The sequence below is a fragment of the Neofelis nebulosa genome, chromosome 4, assembly GCF_028018385.1.
Source record: "Neofelis nebulosa isolate mNeoNeb1 chromosome 4, mNeoNeb1.pri, whole genome shotgun sequence".
NCBI lineage: Eukaryota > Metazoa > Chordata > Mammalia > Carnivora > Felidae > Neofelis > Neofelis nebulosa.
Window position 1 is genome coordinate 119,199,069 of NC_080785.1, and position 15,714 is coordinate 119,214,782.

At 46.0% G+C, this 15,714-nt stretch overlaps 1 protein-coding gene across 6 annotated transcripts in view; it reads left to right on the forward strand.

The window, feature by feature from the left end:
• Positions 1-14,865: 14,865 nt before the first annotated feature.
• RAD18 (RAD18 E3 ubiquitin protein ligase) overlaps positions 14,866-15,714 on the forward strand; it is a 108,865-nt gene continuing 108,016 nt past the window's right edge. For all 6 annotated transcript variants that reach the window (XR_009260725.1, XR_009260726.1, XR_009260727.1 and 3 more), the window contains exon 1: positions 14,866-14,998. Coding sequence is in view for 3 of the 6 variants with exons in the window: in XM_058726132.1 (XP_058582115.1) it covers positions 14,948-14,998 (51 nt within the window). In the remaining 3 variants the exon portion in view is untranslated. The remainder of the gene's footprint in view (positions 14,999-15,714) is intronic.

A 15,714-nucleotide genomic window follows, 5' to 3' on the forward strand; every position in this document is an offset into this window, starting at 1 on the left:
CATTGACTAAGTTTTAGAGTGATCAGTTATGCAACAGTAGCTAACTGATATCCTAGAAAAATACCCATGCAAATACACTAAAGCTTTGCACTTATGCATGGACAACAGATAAACTTAATAATTGGGACACCAGTCAATTAAGTGTCCAACTTCGGCTCAGGTCATGATCTCATGGTTTGTGAGTTCAAGCCCCGCGTCGGGCTCTGTGCCGACAGCTCAGAGCCTGGAGCCTGCTTTGGATTCTGTGTCTCCCTCTCTCTTGCCCCTCCCCTACTCATGCTCTCTCTCTCTCTCTCAAAAATAAACATTAAAAAAAATGATAAAACCAATATTCATGGAGTGCATACTCTATGTTCTTCCTAAAAACACAGTACAAAGTACTTCACATACTTTATATTGAACCCTTAAGACAACCCACAGGTGTAAATTATGTTAGTAACTATTTTATTTTATATTTTATTTTGTTATTTTATTTATTTTGAGAGAGAGCAAGAGAGAGAGGAGAGAATCCCAAACAGGCTCCACACCATCAGCTCAGAGCCTGATTGTGGGGCTTGAACCCACAAACCGTGAGATCATGATCTGAGCTGAAATCAAGAGTTGGGACTGTTAACCGAGTGAGCCACCCAGGTGCCCTAGTACCCTATTTTATAAATGAGGAAATTGATGTGCAGGAGGTTTAAGTCCGGGATTCCATAACTTCTCCGGTGCCAGAGCCCACACCTGCCTCCTTTGCCACTCTGCCCGCAAGACAAAACACAGGAATCACCTTTGGGTTCAGCCCTTCTAGGCCAGGCAGGATTATGTGGCCCCCAAAATCCTGGATGTAGGGAGGCATCATTGCTCTGACAACTACCTTAAGATTAAACTCTATGCCAGCTTATCCTGGAAACCCATGATGACTCTTATAACTTATCTATTTCTTTTAAAGTCTAATATTGAAGGGAGTGATTATTATGGACTTTTTGCATTCATGCCATATTTATCTTCTCATATTTTTTAAATCCAACTCCCCAAAGGACGTACAGATTTATAGTAGGTGAGATGTTCATTTTCCACATGGGGAAACTGAAGAACAGAGAGGAGCCAGGACTTGCCCAAAGGCCCAGGACCACATTAAGGAAGAGAAGACAACTCTGGCCTTCCTAGCCCTAGGCCCATGTTCCCTGGGATCTAGCTACTCCTCCCAACACCCACCCCTAGCACACCCAACTCCCACATTCTACACTGACTGGGTGATGCTGGTGAGTTTTTGGGTATGGATGCAAGTATGCAGGCCCTGTGTTCAGACAGACTTGAGTGTGGCCCCCAGCCCTCACTTGTATCAGTTGGTTGACCTTGGCAAGTGACTAACCTCCTGGAGCCTCTGTTTCTTCAGTAATGTGGGGCTAATGAGAGACTACTTCTCAGGGTGAAGTCTAGAAAGTAAGAGCTATATAATGTGCCCCGGCCATCCAAGCACTGACAAATGCTCCTGTATTAGCCCCTGGTCACGCCTACTCATTGAAGAGTTTTGGTGCATCTGTCACTGTCTGGGAAAAGCAGGTGGTAGCGCATCTGAGGAATGGTTGAACCAAATAAGTTTTAAGGAAAAATCTTGAAATAGGACTCTGCCATTTGCTGGCTACCACATTTGGGGCAAGCCCAAATTGCTGGGCCTCAGTTTTCTCATCTATAAAATAAAGGGGTTGGGGACATTGGTCTTGGCTATTTCTTCAAAATATGAGGGCTCACTTCATGTCTTGGCAGAAGGCTGCAGAAACACACACGGGAAATGGCAGCCGTCCCCTGCCACACCCACCCTGCTCTCTATAGGGAACATCCTGTCACCCCTGTGACTTGGGTGGCCATGTGTGGTGTCATGTCACCCCATCCCCTGGCCCCAACTGGGCCAAGAATGGCAGTTTGGCCAAAGACAATTGATGGTGGGTTGGTTGGTAACTTTGGCCCTTGGCAAGCGTGGGCAATAAATGGCCTTTTTAAAGAAGTTTGACCCACAAGTAAGAAAATGGCCCATCACCAGGAGGAGGGGGAAGATGAATGGCCACAATGATGAGGAGATTGAAGGCAAGGAGGTGACCTTATGGACCACGTGGAGGCTAAAGTCATGAGGGAGGAGACTCCATGAGCACAATGAGAAAGCCAACGTGTCTAGTGAGACAAATGGCGGCAACCATTGGCTTTGAGAGCCAAACTGTCCTGAACCAGAGAGAGTCAGAGTAACCCATCTGGTAGCTGCCCCATGCCTCTTCGCCCCTGGAAGACCTTACACTCAACGCCCTTGTTGTGTACTTGGTGTGACTTGAGGAGGTTCCTGCTCTTGCAATCAACAGGAAAAAGAGGAAAGAATGGTAGGAGGTGGCATATTTGAGCACCTACTATGTTCCAGACATTCTTCTAAGTCCTCGCACGTATAAATGATTCATGCATCCTCTTGACCACCCTATAAAGCAGATTCTGTCACTATTCCCAGTTTACTCATGAGGAAATAACACAGAGAGGGTAAGTAACTTACCACCAGATATGCTGCTAGGACGTCAGAGCTGGGGTCCTGGCCTAGACAGTCTCACTCCGCAGCCGGGTCTTAGCTACTCTCTCCCAGGTTGGAGGACCAGACAGGACCCCAGGCATGACTTGGAGCAGAGAACAGCATGTAACAGTGAGCTTTGCTGGTCTGGGTGTGTTTGGCCTGAGATGCCTCACCTGGTGGGGCAGGGCAGGGGGGACTTGTACCTGGCATTGGGGCAGATGTGGCGGGGATGGGTGGTGTACTGTTGCTGGCTGTGGCTCAGACGACCTCAGAAGAAAGGAAGGAGTCAAGGTTCTATCAGACTATCCTGCCTCTGGCGATGGACAGGGCCAGACCTTGCCTCTGACATGAGTGAACATTTTATATTGGACAATTCTGTAGAAAAAGGTGGCGTGTGGGTAGTGGAGGAAGCCTTCCTAAGAACCCCTTGACAGACACCTATCTCCCACCCTAGCCGAACAGGCCTAGAAATGACCCTGCTGCTGCCTCAGGGCACGTAACTGCAGAGGCCCCGCCCCCGCAGTGGCCTGTGAGGGCCCTTAGCACTGGAAGGATGTGGAGAAGGATGGAGTGCAGGTGGGGGGGGGGGGGGCATCAAAAAGAGACCACCACCAGCAGCAGAAGTGGTGGCAGTGAGTAGGGACTGTGTCTAAATAAGGCATGCCAGGAAGAGGCAGAGAGCAGAGGAACTTCCCAGGCCTTTTGAGCTACCCCAGGAAGTCCAGCCTGGGATTCAAGAAGCAAATAATGAGAGAGGGACGTCTTACAGAATCAGCACCGGACAAATCACGTCCTGCTCGCCTGCAACCTCCTCAGCCACCGCAGGCGGCCTGGAATCGCCGCTCTGAATCCCACAAGGCCCCGTAGGACCGGCTCCTGCCCATCTGGCCCACCTTGTCTCCTCCCCATGCCCGTCCAGGTCATTCTCCACCTGAGCCCCCCTCTCCTCGGACCAACCAAGGGCCACATACTTCAGTACCTTTGTCCTCACTTAGCCACCTGCCTGCGATGCTCCTTCCCAGCCTCTTCTCCTTTCTGCCTCCTCCTCTTCCTTACACTTTCTGTTCAAAGGTCATTGCCTCAGAGGGGCCTCCTCTGACCACTCTGTGAAAGCTGCCCCCCTCCCCCTGCCAGTCACCATTTGTTTTCCCCATTGCACTTCTCCTCATTGGAATTTATTTTGTTTATTTGTTTACTTAGGTATTATCTCTCTCCCCAAACTACAATGTTTGAAATGTTAGATAATCTGGGGTTCTCTTTGTCCTCACCCTCTCCAGATGGTGGTGTGGTGCCTAGCACATAGTAAGTGCTCAATGAATATTTCTGCACTAAATGACTATTCATACACAACTGGGGGCAGATGCCATTTCAGAGTGAGAAGGCTTTGGTAATGAAACAAAATCACATCTTTGGCTGTCATTCACTCATTTAACAAAGTGTTCCTGAGCACCTACCATGTGCCAAGCATTGAGCTGGGTACTGGGGATAGCACTGTAAATGAAGTAGACCAAGATCCCTAAGGAGTTTATGGTCAAATGCTGGAGATCAAACAATGACAACAACAAAACAGGAAACACCAAGGCTATGGGGAGGGGGATATTGGGTGCTGCTTTAGACTGGGAGGTTGGGACAGCCCCTTAGAGGAGAAGAAGCTCAGACTGGGAACAGAAGCCTGAGAAGGAGCCCACCATGTGCAGGGCTGAGGGTGGGGTTGGAGAGGGGACCAGGTGGACGAACATCATGGACAAATGCCTTGAGGTGAGAAAGAGCTTAGCACGTGAGAATGGAGAAGGCCAGTGTGGAGGGGACTGTGGCGGTGAGAGATGAGAAAACAGGTTGGTGGGGAGGAGGGCATATGCAGAGTCCTGGTGAGGATTTTGCTCTAAGAGCTGTAAGAAGTCTTTGGAAGGTTTTAATAGGGGCATTACTTGATCCTATATGTTGCTGTTAAAAAATTTCCTGTGGCTTCTAGGTCATGGCTACTTTTTAACAATGGAGGGTCAGGTGATGATTGGGGATTCAAGTACTGCATGGGTCCAGGTCATAACAATTAATAATTAAATATTAATTAAATAATAATTAAATAACAATACTTATAATAAAAATAATTATTATTGTTTATGGGTCTTAAGCACCCCCACGTAATTTTGTTTCTGGACTTTCAGCTTAGCTCCCTTTCTCCATCCTCATACCACCCATCAAACCTCCCAAGGGTTTTATTTGAAGTCTTCCCAATATGGAAACCAATGGCCCATGCATGGAACAGACTGCAGACCTTCTTTAAAGACAACTTACAGAGTCCTGTCACGTACGGAACAAGAGTTTCCTTCTTCATATGCCCATTCTTCTTTATTTTGTGTTATTTTTTCATATGCCTATTCTTTTACCTGAACCTACACCAGTGCCCCTAGGTCTTTGATGCTCTGATAGATAGCTTGGCTGTTTCTGCTTCGTGTCATGCTGTTGAGAAATGCATCAAGTTAGGACTCAAAAACCCAACTCAGCTAGCTTCAATGAAAATGAATGATTTTTTGCCCCACCTTATTGAAAAGAACATTAAGATTCAGGAAGGACTGGGTGCAGGTGTTCCAACAATGTCAACAAGCTTCTGTCTCTCTACCTCTCAGCTCTGCTTTCCTTCACTTTGTCTACATTCTCAGGCTGACTCTTTCCAAATGATAACAAGGATGGCCCAAAACAAGTCCATGTGTGCCTCTTAGCATTCAGCTACACCAGAAGAAAAAGAGTGTATCCTATTTCCCAGTAGAGGAGTGAGAGTCCCAGAATTTTCTCTGATTGGTCTGGCTTGAGTCACAAGCTTAGAATGAACCAATCAGTGAATGGAGGGTGGGGCTTACTGTCATTAGCCAGGTCTAGTCACTTGCCCAATTTTGAGCTAGTGGTTGGTCTCATCAGCCTTGCCTGACCACCCAGCTGAGAGTAGGGTAAGAGTAGTTCTCCAAAAGGAAGAAATGGATTCTATTATCAGAAAAAATGATGCTGGGCAAGCAAACCCCAGGAGCCAATCAAGAGCCCCATGGTCCAGGGGGTGCTCTTGAGAAATGCATTCAGAGCATGATCTTGGTCCTTCTTGCCAAGATACACAGACTCCTGTCAATGGTAGGATGACACTTTCTCTCTCTAGCAAAATGCCTCATCTTTCTGCAGCACCCATCGCCAAAGAAGAGTATGCTGGATATAAGTGAGACTCATGGATATGAATGAGGACGCCAAGACCAGGATGCCTGGGTTTAAATCCTAGCCTCCCTTCCTTACCAGCTGAGAAACCGCACAAAAGTTCTTTACTAGCTCTGTCCCTCAGTTTCCTCACCCCTAAAGTAGAGATGGTAACAGTACTTGCCTTGTAGACTTGTTGAGAGAAGTAAGTTAGTACATGTAAAATGCTTGAGATAGTGCTGAGCACAGAGAAAACCCTCAGTAGAAGTAGCTGCTATAATCCGATAATCATGATCTCGCTTTTTGGAGAGTCTGAATTCCAGTGCCCTAGTCTCAAGGCCACATTCATCTTTTTTCCTAGCAGACTTTGGGGACTTTGTGTAAATCAGACAAGTTGAACACCTGCTTCCATCCCCCTGGGCTCCACAGGGGAACATGGAAATATCTAATGTTCACATTGAGCACTTACTGTGTGCCAGACACCATTCTAAGCAATTTATAAAGACTATCTGATTCTTTTCCAACAGAAAAGCCGTAAGGTATGAACTATTATTAGCCCCATGAGGTTCAGAAGGGTGGAGTAACTTTCGCAGCATCATAGAGCTAGTAAGTGTGCAAACCCGAATGCATGTAGATGAGGTGAATTCATACAACACAAGTGGCACCCCCCGCCCCGGCCCCCATATTAATTTCTTTGTTTCTGACATGACCAGCCAAGGTCTCCGTTCCAGTGATATCAAACACAGAGACACCCGTGTTAGCAGGGACCCCCCCAAGACAGAAGCTCCTGGTGACGGCCCTGTCCTGGTCTCCAGATACACAGACACTATTTACACAAGTGCCTGAAGGAGGGAAGGGGTGGGGATGAATTTGACCCTTTATCCCCTGTAGGCCCAGCTCGAGGTCCTTTGGTAAGTTGGCGCTCACCAAAAGTCGATTAGATGCCAGGATGAGTTGAAGCAAATGAATAAAGAATGAATGTGGTGATTATTCAGAATTTCTAACCCAAAGTTTGGGTCCAGCTTGGTACTCCACTGTCCCCATGTGGCCATTTGTAAAATGGCAGGATCAGCAGTCTCCAATTTTTAGTGTGAAAAATTTTAAACATGCAAAAGAATACAGGGAATAGTATAATTAATCCATTATGTGTATCCTTTGTTTAACAACTATTTGAAACTTTCTGAATATGCTTTATCTTTTTAAAATTTCAAATGAATCACTGACATTGTGACACTTTATCATGAAAGACATCAGCATGTATCTCTAAAAATAACATTTTGTACATAATGACAATCCCATTGCCAACCTGGTCAAATTAATAAGAACTTCTCAGTATAATGCAATACATAATTCACATTCAAAATTCATTGATTGTTCCCAAAAAATTTCTTTGAAAGTTTAGTCTGTTCGAATCAGGGTCCAAACAGGGGTATAATGGGTTCTATTACATCTTTGTTATTTTAGAACAGTGACTTCTGCTCATGACCTGTTGAAGAACTCTGATTAATTTTCTTGTGGAATGCTCCATGGTCTGGATGTGTCCGGTTGCTTTCTCAATCTGCCAGTTGCCTGCTTGCTGTCCCCCATGTTTGTGTGATAAACTAGAAGTTGTACCAAGATGTTTTGTGAGAATCGGTTTCACCCTTTTTTGCAAGAATGCTCCCCAGATGATGTGTGCTTCATATGGTATCACATCTGGAAGTGCTTGCTACTTGGTACCCCCTTTTGGAGATCAAGTGGATTCTCCCTCATCCCTCCATTGAAAAGCTGCATTTTCCCTATGAGTAAATTGTGGTCTGATCATTTGGAACCAGATAAACAATCCAGTTCTACTAGTTTTTGACAACTTCCTTATTTGGGAGCACAGTAAGATGCTCTAGGTTCCTCTGGCACCTCTTCTGCCCCAGATCTCAAATCAGCCATGTATCCAAGCAGCCCAGATTCCTTTCCATGGGAATAGACCACAGTCCATGCACTAGTAAGCAGTGGAACTGAGATTGGAACCGAGCAGTGTGATTTCAGAGCTAGTGCTCTTAACCTCTATGCCCTCTGGTTAATAACGTGTATTGGTGACAATGACAGTAATAATTATGACTGTTACTCCTATGCCGTGGCCAGCCACTCACTGTCAAGTGCCCTGTAGGTGCTTCCCAACATTTAAAAATTTTTTTTAAATTTTTATTTATTTTTATAAGAGAGAGAGAGAGAGACAGAGTGCAAGCAGGGGAGGGGCAGAGAGAGAGGGAGACACAGAATCCGAACAGGCTCCAGGCTCTGAGGTGTCAGCACAGAGCCCGATGTGGGGCCCGAACCCACAAACCATGAGATCATGACCTGAGCCAAAGTCGGACACTCAACCGACTGAGCCACCCAAGCGCCCCTTCCCAACATTTAAAAAATGTAATGGCTATAGCACCCTCAGTGGTAGGCATTATTGTTCTTACCTTGCAGAAAAGAAAACTGAGGCTCTGAAAGATAAGTGGCTTATGTAAGATCACACGGTAAATGGAAGAGCATGGATGCAAATTGGGGTCTGTGTGACTCTCAGTCCTGTCCTTAGACACTAAAGACCAAATTGGTTGGTGAGAATTCTGCCTTTGGTGATTTCCACCCTGTCTCCTTCCAATCTTTCCTTGCTTTTCTCCCTTTGCCCCAAGTACTTCCTGTATCCAAGGGGCCTGGAGCCCTGATGCTTGTTTGGTACCTTTCCAGGTGATCCACCCCATGAGCGCTTGTGGGGCCCCTTCTTGTGTTCATAGCTGTGCTAGGGCGTGGATGGTCCTGTTGGGAGACAGTAATTTCCATGGAGTGTCTTTGAGGTACAACCTGCTTTACACCCCCAGAGGAACATTCAACTTTCCCAGGCTCTGGGAATCTAAAGAGCCTTTAAGAACCAAATAATTGGAGCTTGAACAGGGAATATGTATCCAGATATCATGACAGATGGTGGAGGCACAGGATTCAGTTACACATCCTTCAGTTTTTTACTGGTGGATGGCTGCATCCTTGTAAGGAGGAGTGACTGGAAGCCTACAGAAAGAAGAATTGCATATGAGTTGCTCTTCACAAGGACTGTCATGCCCCTGGGACCTATAAAGTCTGGCACCAGATCAGAAGCAGAGTGGAGATAAGTTTTTGGATCAGAGAGCAGGAGAAGACTACTATGGGGAAGAGGAAGGACTGATAAGCCTAGGACTCCCACAATTCTGTGGCAGGGGGCTCCCACACCAGGTTTTAGGCATGCAGAAGATTCCTGGGAAGGGGCTTTCTGGGAAGGGGCAGTGTGGTTTTTGCTCACTGTAGCAGTTAGCCATTGTTGCTGTGTAACAAACCACTCCCAAACTTAGTGGCTTAAGAGAATCAACATTTATTACTTACCATGACCCTGTGAGTGTGTATGTTGAGCAGTTTTTCTGGTCAGAGCTGGCTGAGCTGATCTGTAGGAAGGCAGGTGGCTTGGCTCGAGCTGGATGATCTAAGATGGCCTCACTCCCATGTCTTGTAGGTGGCTCTGTGTCAGGTGGGGTGACACAGATAACTTGGCCACCTATCTCATCATCCAGGGAGTTGTTAGGGCTTGTTCACATGGTGGTGAGGTTTCCAAGGGCAGCAAGACAGAGGACGAAGCCCAGCAGACAGGCACTTTTCAAGCCTCTGCTTGCATTACGCTTGTCAATGTTGCAGTGGCCAAAGCAAGTCACATGACCAAGCCCAGAATCAAGGAGTGGAAAAACAGGTTCACGTCTTGATGGAAGGAGTCATATCCTAAAGAGGTGTGGATATAGGAAGGGGAAGAATTTACAACCATTTTTGCAATCTGCATGTTTACAGGGAGCCATTCTTTCTGTCACTACCGACGGCACCCTAATGTTCATTTCGAGCATCCATCCCTACCCCATATACTCAGACCTAGACAATCTGAGGCACAGTAATTGGTCTAAGGATGGGCATGTGACCCCGTTCTTCCCAATGAGATTCAACCTGGTACTTTGGCAGGAGACTATTGGGAATGAGATGTTTGTTTCTGCTCATGCAGTTTTGCCAGTGGAACATAGTCTCTGAGCTTCTGGAGGCCACGTTTGCCACCACATTGGAGAAGCCTTCCCGGGACATTCAGACAACACTGAAGAAAGCAGATGTAAGGCATTAAGAGAGACTAAGGGGAAGGAAAAGAGACCAACCTGCTAAAACTTGGATCAGGCCACACCTGAATACCTACTCCTGGACTTTCTGTTTACATAAACACTCCCTTTTTTGATTAGGACATTTTGAGTTGGCTTTCTAACTCAACATTTGTAACCAAAAGAATCTCAAGTAATACAGCTCCCTCCCTTAAAGTTCTTCCTCTCTGATCTCAAAGCTCTTCCCATCTTCAGACCTTGATTTGGGCAGATATTCTTCATCTAGTTTATTGCTTGTGAGCTCTGCCTGGACCTCTAGGGCCTATAGTAAGTTCTCAGTAAACATTCATTGAAAGCATCCATAAGAAAGGTTGGCACCCCTCCTAAGAAGAGGCTATGATTATGATCAGGCAATCAGTGTCAGGGAGAAGCTTCCAGAGGCAGTGGTATAACAGGCAAGTGGAGCAGATGATGGACACAGTCTGTCAATGTAAAGTAGGCCTGCTGGCCCCGTGGCTGGGGTCCCAAGGTGGGAGGAGTTAGAAACTGGTGAGAACAAGGCAGGGTGGGGTCCACGGTAATCATGGAGCCCACAGCACTTTCACCTCCTCCTGGCCACTGCCAACCTGGTCAGCTCCTTGTCACTGTCCTCTTTTATTCTTTTGCCACTAAAATCCTTTATTACCCAGAGTGACCTTTTGAAAATGTAGGTCAAATCATGTTACCTCCTTGCTTAAAACCATTCAAGGGCTTCCCTCTGTGCTGACAGCAGCATGGTAACAATGTCAGCTATACTTACACAGGGCTGATTAGTTGCCAGGCACCTTTCTAGGCACCTTAGTTACAATAATTCTTGTAATTCTCATAACATCCCTGTAAGGCAAATGCTACTATTAACATCCCCATTTTACAGAGGAGAAAACTGAGGAGCAGAGAGGTTCAATAACTACCCTGAGTCCACATGGATTAAAATCCAAACTTTTTATCAAGGCCTGGAGCCTTTCCACCCTCAGGTCTTTGCATGGCTGCCCCTATCTCATTATTGGGTCCTGGCACCAATGTCATGTTCTCAGAGAGGAGTTCCCACATTATCCATTTTATAGTGCTCCCTACTCTCTATTGCATCATCCTTTTTCACTTACATATTACTTACCATTTTATTAAATTATCTTCGTTTTCTTACATACACCCTTGTTTCTGTCTGGGTCCCCTCTTCCCTCTCAGGGTATCAGCTCCTTAAGAACAGGGACCGTGACTCTCTTGTTCACCTTCATGTTCCAGCACTTGACACAGGTGGATAGCGGCTCAGTAGGGGAGGGGAAGACAGGAGGACAGGAGGAAAGAAGTCCTGAGCTCCTTCAATGACCTCCCTCCCATGACCAGAGCAGGCATGGGCCCTCAGAGGGAGAGAATGGAGCACAGAGAAGAGTGTGATGAAAAGACACTGCAAAGGAAATCGGGGCCCTGGGAGGCCTTAGGGTGTGGCCAGGCCATCCCCACACTTCCTGGGAGGATGTTTCCCTGATTAAGGTTGTCAGATTTCACAAATAAAACTACAAGATGCTCAGTTAAATTTGAATTTCAGATTAAAAGTGCCTAAAAATTAAATTAAATTAATTAAAAAAATTTTTTAGGTATAAATATGCCGTGTATAATATTTGGGATATATTTATATTAAAAATTGTTTGCTGTTGGGGTGCCTGGGTGGCTCAGTCCATTGAGTGTTGGACTTCAGCTCAGGTCATGATCTCGCAGTCCATGAGTTTGAGCCCCACATCAGGCTCTGTGCTGACAGCTCAGAGCCTGGAACCTGTTCCGATTCTGTGTCTCCCTCTCTCTCTCCCCTGCCCCACTCATGCTCTGTCTCTCTCTCTCTCTCTCTCTCAAAAATAAATAAGTGTTAAAAAATTTTTTTAATTAAAAAAAAAGTTTGCTGTTTATCTGCAATTGAAATTTACAAGGCATCCTGTATTTTCTCTGGTGGCTCTATCCCAGACCTTCACTTTGTGCTAAGTGCAAAGCATGATTCTGCTGAGCATTAGTCTGCTTTTTAAATATGGAACATTTTTTTTCACTCCTGAATGAGGAAGTACAATCTCTTTATCGATCTAAGAAAAGGAGAATGTCTGTGGAAACAGTAGCTTAGAGTGGATTGGCTCCAAGGTGCCAGATAAATATCATGGGGAGGACAAAGCAAATGCCTTTGTCCTGAACTCAAAGCTACTTTCAGAACCCGTTTGTGCTCTTGCCTGGCCTTTCCTTTCCAGGCCCAAAGGTGGGCTTGAGTGGGTGCTGTCAAAGAGGGCAAGAAGAGTATCAAATATCGAGTATCAAGTATGCAGGATCGAGAATCATTCAGCCTGTGAGGAAAAGATTCACAGGAATGTGGGCTGATCCCAGTGATTACTTATACATTCAGTCTCGGTGAGCAGCTGGTGGCAGGAACTCAGAGATGAATGGCACTGGGTGCTACCCTGGAGACTCTCCAGAGATGGAGAGCTGGATCTGGAGCCCAGGACCAACGAGCGATGCCTGTCCCCAATCTGTCTTCATGACTGAATGGGAAGACTGCATTTCTTTCCCTCTCTCTCTCTTTCTCTCTCTCCTTCTTCATTCTTTTTCTCTTTTCTCTCTCTTCTTTTTCTCTCGCCTTTCTAGCCTTTTGTCACCTTCAACCTACAAGTACCGTAAAGGAAAAATTACTAGTGCACTCAGACCTGGGGCCTGGTCTCTCCAAGCCCCTGCTCCCCCTCCCCGCTACGCCTCAGGAACTAGGCAATACCTACAATTACCCTTGGAGTTCATTTGCATGCCCTTCTCTAATTGGTTGATACAAACCCATTGTATTCCCTAACCCTCCACTCCTCTCTGCCACTCTCCACCCTCCTGTTGGAGCCCCATAAGGTACAGCATCCTGGGAGCCTCAAACTTCTAAACAGAGGCTTTTCTGCTCAATTACTCTTCCATAAAGTGGATGGTCCTTTAAGGTTTGGGGTTAAGAGACCTAGATTCAAGGCTGGACTTTGCCACTGACAAGCTATGTGATCTTGAATGAGTCTCTTTGCTTCTCTGAGACTCATTTGCTGAATCTATAAAATGAGAATAATTCTCATGATGAGGTGTTTTTATGAGAATACTCTGTAGTGGTGAATGTGGACTCAAGCCAGACTGCCCGAGTTCAAATCCTTCCTCTTCCACCAGTAGAATGCCCTAAGTGAGTTACCTTTTTACTTCCTTTTCCTCATTTGGTTGGAGTCTGAAATAAGTCAAATTGTATAAAAACACCTGAACAGTGCTTTGCACACAGGTGTCTAATGAATGTCAGCCTTTATTGTAATGGGTATTGAAGTCTTTTGTCCAAATGCTGTTAATGTTATTATTGTTCAATGAATAATTGGGCATAGGCTGGGAAAAATCAATTGAATACAGCTCTGGCTTGGGAGCCAGAATTTCTTACGAAGCAAGCCTAAAGAAGTGAAGACTTAACTTCTCCAAGTCTCAGTGCCTTTGTCTGTATGATGGCAATAACAACTTTACCACTACCTACTTCACAGTGTGGCTCAAGTGCCTGGACAACAGTAAGCACTTAAAAAAAGTATTTATTGGGGCACCTGGGTGGCTTAGTCGGTTAAGCATCTGACTTTGGCTCAGGTCATGATGTCATGGTTCATGAGTTTGAGCCCCTCATCAAGCTCTCTACTCTCAGTGCAGAGCCTGCTTCAGATCCTCTGTCCCCCCTCTCTCTGCCCCTCCTCCACTTGTTCTCTCTCTCTCTCTCTCTCTCTCATTCTCTTTCAAAAATTAATAAACTTAAAAAAAAGTATTTGTTGAATGAGTGAATGAATGCATGGACCTTGTTGGGTAGCAGTGACAAGCAGCAGGGGTCTGACGGGAGCAATGTTAACTGCTGACTTGGGGTCATGAGACCTGATGCAATGAAGGTCCACATAAAGCAGTGGGGGAGTGCTGAGTTAAACTGACAGACTGGGTGGTATGATGGTCAGCTTCACATTTGGATAATGGGCATTCTTATACTTGCTTGATGAGAGTATAAATGCATTGGTATAAATCAGCCTTTTTGGCAAATCATATAATGCTATCACAGTTTTAAAAGAGCACACAAATTGACCTAGTAGTTCCATTGGTAGGAAATCATCCCCCAGATGTCTTGCCTCAAGTGTGCCAAGATGTATATAGATAGTATGTTCATTGTAACTCTTTGCAATAGTGAAAACCTGGAAATAACCTAAATGCTCCACAGAATGGGAATAATAAATTGTGGTACACCTATGTTATTGACTTTGTAGCTTGGAATGAAGTAAATATGTTCGTATTAGTATGGAGAGGCCTTAAGATGTGTGGTTAAATAAAGGAACAGAAAAACTCGTTGACAAAGCTATGCATTTAATTTAATAACATTTGTGGGGGGAAAAAGCCGTATCTATATATCTGCATAGGAAATATAAGAAAGTAAATATCTGAAAGAGTTAGGGTGGTTGTCTCTGCAGAATTTTTTTTTTTTTTTAATTTTAATTTGAGAAAAAGAACTCCCGTTTAAAGTCCAAAGGCCCTATTTGTAGTCTGGGCAATGACACTGTATGATTCACTGTTTTGAGCCGAAGTTTCCTCTTGTGTTAACTAGCAATGGTAATATTCACCTCTCACGGTTATGATGGGGTGACACGAAATACTAGGTATGAAAACACCTGTTCAGAGAGGGGAGCAATCACGGAGGGCGAGGTGAGGGGGAGGAATGAGCCTGGACCTTGAGAGGTTTGGCAAGGTCCGGATTTGACTTGATTCCTGACTGTCTTTCCCTAACATTCCACAGGCATCTATTTATCAAGGGTCTGCTACAAAACCTAACGTGGGCTTTTCAACCATTTACCTGCCCTGAGAGGCAAAGGGGGGGGGGGGGGTGGGGGTGGGGCGCGCAGTGAGGGGGGGGCGGTCTTTGGCGGCGCTCCGCCCATGTACTACAACTCCCAGCAGGCTCCGCACACGCCTCAGGCGCGTCGCTGGCTGCTGACGTATCGCCATAGCGCGGGGAATTTCGAGTAGCTGTGGAGCGCGGGGAGGACAGTGGGTGACGGACCCCCCAGCCTATCTAGGAGAAGCCATGGACTCCCAAGTCGAGCCTCGGTGGCCTCCAGGCTTGGCAGTCATGAAGGTGAGTGGTCTGGGGAGGTTGGGGGCACCCGGGTGTCCGGGAGGCCAGCCCCGCCTTGAGGAGGAGAAAGGATGTGATGTGAGCCTCGAGCTGGGCCAGGGTACCCGGTTCGGCTCTGCCCCTGAGCGACCTGGTAGATTTGAGCCTCCTGCTGAGAAGTGACGGTGTCAGGCCTCGGTCCCTTATGGGGAACTTATGTTGGTCGACTTTTGGAACCGGGTATTTTCAGCAAGAACAATGACCTCGAGAAAAATAGTCCAAACAGTGAAAACGACAGTGACAACTAATCCTTTTTGAGGGCCTACTACTTGTCGAGCATTACGTAAACTCTCGCAGTACATTAGTTGAGAATTTCCCCTAGTGACACCGGACTTGATTTGGTTTGAACCTTCCATCAGATAACACTTATTTAATCACCTAGCGAAACAGGTCGTCTCCTTCCCATTCTTTCATTTCTTCTAATCACCTGGTGCTGGTTTGCTCTAACCCCTCCCTGACCTGTCCTAACTCCTGACAGTTGTGCATCGCTTTTAAACAAGATCAGGGTTCAGGCTCAGCCTTAGCCTTTTGTTTCATTGTATTATTTCGCTTAAGTAACTTTTTTTTTGCAAGTCATTCCAGTTCCATTTGCTATAGTGGTGAGCCCTGGGTTCCTGCTGTGCTTGATCAAGAGCAAATACACTTTGCTGTGCTAGCTAAGAATCAGTTGCTTGGTT